The 8,500-nt window shown below is 36.2% G+C and overlaps 1 protein-coding gene across 1 annotated transcript; it reads left to right on the top strand.

Moving 5' to 3' along the window:
- The first annotated feature begins 517 nt into the window (after window positions 1–517).
- On the top strand, window positions 518–5,848 carry LOC122582152 (RNA-dependent RNA polymerase 6-like). The gene is made up of 3 exons (XM_043754507.1): window positions 518–604; window positions 1,185–3,937; window positions 4,751–5,848. The coding sequence occupies exons 2-3, from the start codon at window positions 1,238–1,240 to the stop codon at window positions 5,624–5,626; spliced, it is 3,576 nt and encodes a 1,191-aa protein (XP_043610442.1). The 5' UTR covers window positions 518–604; window positions 1,185–1,237; the 3' UTR covers window positions 5,627–5,848.
- Window positions 5,849–8,500: the final 2,652 nt, after the last annotated feature.

Here is an 8,500-nt window from a genome sequence, read left to right as displayed (position 1 = left end):
TATGTATTTGCAGGTGAAGATCAACAAGATACAAGTTTCTGTGCAACAATTAGCTTGTGCAGTCATCAACTTGAACCATTTTATCATGAGAGACAAAGCAGTGTATGAGATGAAGAAATAAATTAAATGTTTCAAGTACTGTAATGTTTATTTTATAAATAAATTGTGTAATGTTATTTATTTTTAATGTAATGTTTTTATTATTAATGTAATGTTTTTATTTGGGTATGTTTTAGTTTGTCATAAATTTTAGAGGGTTAAAAATGTAAAGTTTATGATAAATGGGTAGAATTAAATAATTGGTGGGTCCAAGATTAGTCTTAGGTGGATGAGTCCATTGGGTTGATTTTTGAGAGATTAGTCCTTAAAGTGTTTTTTTGCTGATGTGACGCTGACAGAGATTAGCCAGAGATGGATGAATGTTTACCCTTGGGGAGCCTCTAAGAAAACAAACCGAAGAGACACGGACTCTACACTTTGTAAAGTGAGTTTCATCATTTAAAAAAAAAAAATTTAAAAACCAAAAGTATCATCTAACACACACACACACACACACTTTCTGCAATGCATTTCTTCATCTAAACACAAAAGCATTGACGAAAAGGTTAGTGAAAGTTTTCTTCTTCTATATATAACTTAGGGTTCTTGATCGTTATTTGTAAAAAAGAAAAAAAAAAGAATAAAGTCTGAATCTTTTTAGGGTTTTTGGTAAATGCAGGAAGGGTTTATTTTGTTCTCCCGTAGAGTTTTAGGCGAATATTAGTTGTTAAAATGATGCCTCTTATTGACTAGTTAGTTTAATAAAGCGTTGAGTTGTGTGGTTGTTGAATGTAAGCGGTATCGGAAACAGTCGCATGATACAGGGTAACCTTGAACCCGAAAACCTGTTTGTACAATTGTTAAAATTGTGCCTCTTATTAACTAGTTAGTTTAATAAAGTTTTCTGTTGTTGATTTACTAGCTCGAGTGCATTAACTTTTATTGCTTGCTTCAGTCACTAGTAGAAACTTTACTTTTTCATTCTTAATCGCACGCAATGGTCCTTTGTGTAGTCTGTTGGAAGAAAGATAGAAAATAATAATAATAATGTCAAATCTTCAAGAATTTCATTGCAATCGAAATCTACATATGCAGGTATAGATGATGTCGGGCTAATAATTGTGGCTTTCGTGCATCTCTTGCAGGTTTGGCGTCTAAACGACAGTTGAATGATCACACAAAGGAGACGGTGGGGAAAATGGGGTCAGAGAGAAATGATAACAAGTTAGAGGTCACACAGGTTAGTATAGGCGGGTTTGATGATCAAGTTACTGCAAAGATGCTTTTGGACTACATTGAAGAAACATGTGGACAAGTGTATAGGTGCAGGGTAAAAACGTCTTCAACACCTCCCGACACGTATCCAGAATTTGATGTCAACCTTGAAAGTGTTCAAAAGGTCACCGATTATGAGAAAGTTGAGCCCCATGCATTTGTGCATTTTGTAGATCCTGATTCGGTTGACACTATTGTGGAAAAGGGAGTCACAGGTCAACTCGTATATAGAAACAATATTTTAAAGGTTAGTTCAGGCCCGGAAAATCCTTACAGAATGAATCAACTTAGGAGGAAAGAAACACCTTATAGGTTATCAAATGTGGGTCTTGAAGTTGGGCTGTTAACTAGCCGGGATAATTTCGTTGTTGGTTGGAGAGGGCCTGGTTCCGGGGTTGACTTACTTATTGACCCATTTGATTGTAGCAGTAAGTTTCTTTTCACAGAAGACACTGCTTTCTCGCTAAAGGGGACCAAGGATTACACGGTGATAAAGTGTAATTTCAAGGTCGAATTTTTGTTGAGGGACATGAATGTTGTTAAAGAGTATGACAATCACTTGGTTTTGGTTCTTCAGTTGGCATCCACTCCTTGTATATTCTATAGAACGGCTGATGATGATATTGCCATCACCCATCCATCTGAGATGTTGGATGATGATGATCCATGGATCCGGACCACCGATTTCACCCCTAGCGGTGCCATTGGGAGATGCAACACGTATCGGGTTTCCATCCGGATTCGAGATATCCCGAAGGTGAAGAAAGCTCTAACGTTTTTCAAAGAGCATAGTGTTGAGATCGAGCATTGTAAAACAAAGCTTAAAGTAGAAGATGAGCCCTCATTTGGGATGCCAATGCAAGATCTGTTTTACTGTATTCATCATGAAGAAGACATACCCTTCAAAGTCTTGTTCTTGGTCAACTCCGTAATACACAAATGCATCATTAACCAGCACCAGTTCACAGAAAAGGTTTTTGATCTTCTGAGAAGTCAACCCGAGGAGGTCAGCATGGCTGCTTTGAAGCACATTTGTTCTTACCGTCGCCCTTTGTATGATGGATTTACTTGTCTCAAAAAGGTTCAACAGTGGTTGTTAAAGAATCCAAAACTTCTTGAGAAGCAAGTAGAACAAAAGGATGTGATAGAAGTTAGGAGATTAATAATCACACCAAGCAAAGCCTATTGTCTACCACCAGAGGTCGAGCTATCAAATCGGGTCCTTCGGCATTATAGAGAAGTGTCAGACCGGTTTTTGCGTGTTACCTTCATGGATGAAGGTATGAAGACCTTAAACAACCATGTGCTCAATTTCTACCCGCCGTCTATCGTTAAAGATTTTATACCCCAAAAAACGACGATGTTTAGACGGGTGAAAAACATTTTGAGTAACGGGTTCTATTTGTGTGGTCGAAGATACTGCTTCTTGGCTTTCTCGGCTAATCAGTTGCGGGACCGATCAGCATGGTTTTTTGCCGAAAATGCTAAGATTTCCTGTAAAGATATCATATCATGGATGGGGAAATTTGACAATAAAAACGTTGCTAAATGTGCAGCTAGAATGGGCCAATGCTTTTCGTCTACATATGCAACTGTTGAGGTCCCAAGACACGAGGTTGATCTCAAACTTCCAGACGTTGAGAGAAATGGATATGTTTTCTCCGACGGGATCGGCAAAATATCGCCCGAACTTGCCCTTGAAGTTGCTGAAAAGTTGCAATTGAAAGATAATCAGCCATGTGCATACCAGATTAGATATGCGGGGTGCAAGGGTGTCATTGTTTGGTGGCCTGATAAAAAAGGTGATAGTATCAAGCTCTCATTAAGGCCAAGTATGAACAAGTTTGAATCTAATCATACGGTTCTTGAAATATGCTCTTGGACACGGTTGCAACCCGGGTTTTTAAACAGACAGATTATAACATTACTCTCTGCTTTAAAGGTTAGGGATGACATTTTTTGGGATATGCAGATGATAATGGTGTGCAGACTGAACCAAATGTTAGAGGATACCGCTGTGGCATATGATGTAATTACATCTTCCTGTGCTGAAAGCGGCAACACTGCTTCTATCATGCTGGGTGCAGGTTTCAAGCCAGAAACTGAGCCGCACCTTCGGGGGATGCTAAGCAGTATACGACTCGCACAATTAGAAGATCTGCGTGAAAAGTCGAGAATTTTTGTGCATGATGGACGGTGGTTAATGGGATGTTTTGATGAATTGGGTGTTCTGGAGCAAGGTCAGTGTTTTATTCAAGTATCAAACCCTTCAGTTGAGAGTTGCTTTGCTAAACATGGGACAAGGTTTACTGAAACAAAAAGAAATTTGACGGTGATCAAGGGGAATGTGGTAATTGCAAAAAACCCGTGTCTTCATCCTGGTGATATTCGGGTTTTGGAGGCTGTGGATGTGCCAGGTCTTGAACATCTTTTTGATTGTTTGATATTTCCTCAGAAGGGACACCGCCCTCATACAGATGAAGCTTCAGGAAGTGATCTTGATGGTGACCTTTATTTTGTTACATGGGATGAAAATCTTATACCGCCTAGCAAACAGAGCTGGCCGCCTATGGAGTATGCTCCTGCTGAAGCTAAAAAGTTACCCCGCAATGTGACAGTACCGGTAACCTTCTAATTCTTGTGAGGCTGTCCTGAAGCACTTGCTTGTCCATTTATCAATTACTGTTTATTAAAAAAAAAGTAGTTGATGCATTAAAACTGATTTAAAATTTATATCATTACAATAAAAATCTAAGTTTATCGAATAAAACAGGTTTGGAGGTTGTTTGCATTTCAGGAAATACCTCAGGAAATACCTCAGGAAACTTTCAACTGATTTGACACGTTAAACGTGGTTGTTCTGTTTTCTTTTTAGCCGTATATTTTAATTTTACTCATTGGCAGATGGCCAGTTGGCTCGTTAGAGATAAAGTACATTTATAATTAAATGGGTTGAGATTTCCATTTCTACTGTTTGCATAAAGCTTTTTCATGTGTTTTAGAAGTTCCGTTAGCTCTTGCAAAATCTTGTTATTAGCCTGCTGTTGTGTTCTTGCGGTAAAATAGTTTTGATTTCAGTACTCTAAATACGTTTCTTTCAGGAGACATATGGTCAACTTTTAAAATTTATTAAAAAAGGTTTCCATGGTGAACTTCTTCCTTGATTGACTTTCTAGTATCTGATGCGAGTATGCATATTGAGTTTTGCGCGTCAAATAAAATTGTTTCTTAAGTTTTAAATTCTACGACTTCTGTTGACAATGATATCTTTTGTTATATCTATTGCTTCATTGCTTGACTTAAAAGTTTAACCCTTCTGTATAGTCATTACTTATCATAATTTCTGTAGTTTAATCTTTATGTTATACGGAGTTGAAACATTGGTCCTTTTGTCCTTACAATCTAAGTGTACATTGTTCCTTTTTATTTCTAACAGGACATCATAGATTTTTTCACGAAGAACATGGTTAATGACAGTCTTGGTACGATTTGCAACGCGCATGTAGTTCATGCTGATTCGAGTGATCTTGGAGCTCTAGACGAAAGATGCACCAAACTTGCAGAACTAGCAGCTACAGCCGTTGATTTCCCGAAAACCGGTAAGATCGTTACTATGCCACCTCAGCTTAAACCAAAGCTATACCCGGACTTCATGGGCAAAGAGAAATTCCAAAGTTATAAATCCGACAAAATACTCGGGAAACTCTATCGCCAAATAAAAGATTGTTACAACACTGATGTCACATCATCTCCCGAGCTTCAAATCCAACCGTCAGACATACTATATGATAAAGATCTCGAGGTTCATGAGGCTGGAACCTTTATAAATGATGCTTGGGGGTGTAAGTTGTCATATGACCGACAATTAAATGGGCTTCTTGGACAGTATAAGGTGGCCCGAGAAGAAGAAATTGTCACGGGTCACATTTCATCAATGCCCAAACACGGTAGCAAGAAGCAAGGTGAAATGAAGGAAAGAATCAAGCATGCATATAGTGCATTGAGGAAGGAGTTTAGGAGGGTGTTTGACCATCTGGGTCCCAATTTTGAAGAGATCTCTGAAGAAGAGAGAAACCTGATGTATGAAAGAAAGGCATCAGCTTGGTACCATGTTACGTATCATCCTACTTGGGTAAAGAAATCATTGGATTTGCAAGAACCTGACAGAGACGGCGAAATGCTAAATTTGAGTTTTCCATGGATTGCTGCGGATTATCTTGCTCGAATTAAGATCAAGTGTCGAGGAACTGGAGACAGAAAATCCCAGAAGCCCATTAATTCGCTTGGATGGTACCTTGCTGATCGGATGTGATCGTTTCTTGTTTAATATTTGAAGCTTTTGGCTGCATGGCCACTCTGCCAATTCTTGAGGTTTTATCTCATTATGTATCATGACTAAGACATATAACATATGCTCTGTAAACTAAAGTGCCATTGGTATGATAGAGCTGGTTATTTTCTTTAAACACTTCTTTTGGAACTAAACTAAGCATTTAGTTCCCAGCTTCTAATTTGGAATTTTTGTGTTTGTTGATCTTGGAATTAGTCGGGTCTTAGTGTGTTTATGATCCGTTCCTTATTGTTTAGCGTTTTGTTTCCAGCAGTCCTGGTTGTTTAGCGTCAATCAATTATAAGGATTTACTGATAAATTCATTGTGAGTTTGGTGCTAGTGTTTTAGCGGTAGAAAGGTGATCTGAGACCTGTGAATGGTAGGAACTAATTTGGAAGCCAAACTTCACCTTCTGTTCATCAGTTCATTGTGGTATTTTGAGGTATAAATTTATATCATCAAAACATGACGGATTTGTGAAAGAGTAATTTTCTGTTCTTAGCGGGATTAAGATGGATTTTAGACTGGTTGCAAGTAATTCTTTAACAAGGGTTATACCACTGGTTTAGTCCATGGCTAAGACATCTCCAAGACTCCAATGGGGCACACCAAACACCAGTTTGCCCATCACATTGTCGCTGTACACTAAACGACTTTTACCTTTAATGAACTGATGAACGTGCTCAAAACAAAACTTGCCAATGCCATATTATCATTATTATTAAAATTAAAGATACATTATACTAAATAAAAAGTATTAAAAGACTAGACTATAGAATTAGCTTGTAAACATTTCAAATTATAAGGTATCAATATGTACGCACATATACATTAATATACGAAAATTTTAATGATACACAATGATTTTTGATTTGAGGAAAAAATTGTTTCTTTGTTTTATTTTAATGTTTGTTTTATACCATAACCTATATATATTAGACCAAAAAATGAAAAAAGAAAAAAGAAAAGAAAAAAAAAAAAACAGCAAACCGATCAGCATCACTACACTTGGAGAGTTATAGTGACAACCATGTAGACTCGGCATGCCGTCCTAGCCTTCCCCATTGGAGATGGTTTAAGCAAGATAATCTTCCGGGTAATCAAGGAAGCTAGCTACAAAGTGCAATCTTTCATGGCATGTTATAATGTTATATGTTATGTATCTTCGGAATTGCTGAACTATTATAGTCACTTGAAAATTGTTTGATTTGATGAGTTATACATATATGTATACGAGGGGTAGTGGCCGCGCGATGCAGCGAGTATAATAAGTATAGATAAAGCATGAAGTTTTATTGTAATTGTATAATGAATAATTAAATTATCACCATAACTAAAGCTATCAATGTTTTTATAAAATAATTAAGATTTGAGCAGATTTACGTATAACTATATTTACATAACAAATAATATGATCAACTATAATTAGGTTTAAAATGAAAATTTAGATTAAAAATTAAATAAAATCTGGTTTATCTCTTTCTTACCTCCATTATATGGATGACTTCACAATTTAAATTTATTTTATTTGTTTGCTTTTTTTTGTATTACTACATTTTCTCAAAATCTATATATTCTATAAATGAAATTTTTAAAATTTATGGAATGTATAATTTAATTAACAAAATTTTGTTGGATGTATTGATCAAACTTTTATTATTTTATTTATTCAACAATCATAATACAAAAATATAAGTTTTGTTATGAGATGCATGAACTAAAATTTTAAAATATTTGATAATAGTAATTAATAGATATCTTACTCTAATATTAATAACTTTAAAAGTTAAATAAATTAGGTTGTAACTTTAAACATATGAGAGCAAGTACCCGGGCGTTGCGGCGGTGAGATGATGGGGTGATAGGTTATAGAGTGTGATAGCCAAATGCCTTAGCCGTACGGGCTCCGCCCTCGGATTTAAAAACTCGTCGAAAGTATATCGAATGACATCTCTAATGAAAGAGCATGAAATTTTAAGAACACCCATATAACTTTTATAATTTATCGATGTACGATTTTTGAGATAAAAGATTTTAAATGAATTGGAGGAATAAATAATTTATGGAGGAGAGAGAAAACAAATCATTGGTTGAGATTTGATGAGAGAGAAAGGGTGTTAGGTAAATATATAATTGAAATATGGGCATTTTGGGAAAGTAAATGTTGAAACTTAAAATGTAAACAGGGGATATCTGCTTTATATTATAGTATAGATAGGTAGTATATAGCAACTTTGAAGAAAAAGAAAAGATTACTTTTAGAATTTACGTGACACACTCTCTTTCTTTAATATTCAAAATTTCAGATCTAAAAAGAAGTGTAACCCATCCAGCCACCTACAACTTTTTCTCCCATTTCTATCCTTCTTCCCCGTCTTCAAAACTGCTTCCACAATATAGTGTTGGATCCGCCCCTTTCTTCATACAACAAAAACCCCAAGTTTATTAATCATCCATCACTTCTTTTCATATAGTATTATATATATATATATATATTCTTAAGAAACCAACCACCGCTGGTCATCACCACCCACCACCGCCTGTACCACATCAAAAACAAATCTCGAAACATAAAGATATTTTCAGTTTTCCGTTTCACCGCGGTTTTTTACGGTGAATTTTCCGGCGAAGTGTTTGGATAGAACATTAGGCTAGGGTTTGTTTGCGATCGAATTCAGATTTGATTGCAATGGGTTTCGTGTCTTAATTCGAAAATGAGAAAGAGAAATCCCGTTTTTTACTTTTCCGACGAACATTCAATCGGTTTTATTCTGGCAAGGGTTTGTGCGGAGTTTCTTCCTGAGCGTTTTAGTGACAATTTCGAGTTCCAATTCGAAGAAACGGAGGAGCAATCG

Source organism: Erigeron canadensis, chromosome 9, assembly GCF_010389155.1.
Source record: "Erigeron canadensis isolate Cc75 chromosome 9, C_canadensis_v1, whole genome shotgun sequence".
Classification (NCBI taxonomy): Eukaryota; Viridiplantae; Streptophyta; class Magnoliopsida; order Asterales; family Asteraceae; genus Erigeron; species Erigeron canadensis.
Note: the sequence above shows the minus strand (reverse complement) of the source record. Positions and strands in the feature narration are given on the sequence as shown.

Excerpts from the sequence above, each read along its gene's own strand:
- LOC122582152 (XM_043754507.1), top strand. The coding sequence starts at position 1,238 with ATGGGGTCAGAGAGAAATGATAACAAGTTAGAGGTCACACAGGTTAGT. Across the intron at positions 3,938-4,750 it reads CCCGCAATGTGACAGTACCG|GACATCATAGATTTTTTCAC; the intron begins GTAACCTTCTAA and ends TATTTCTAACAG.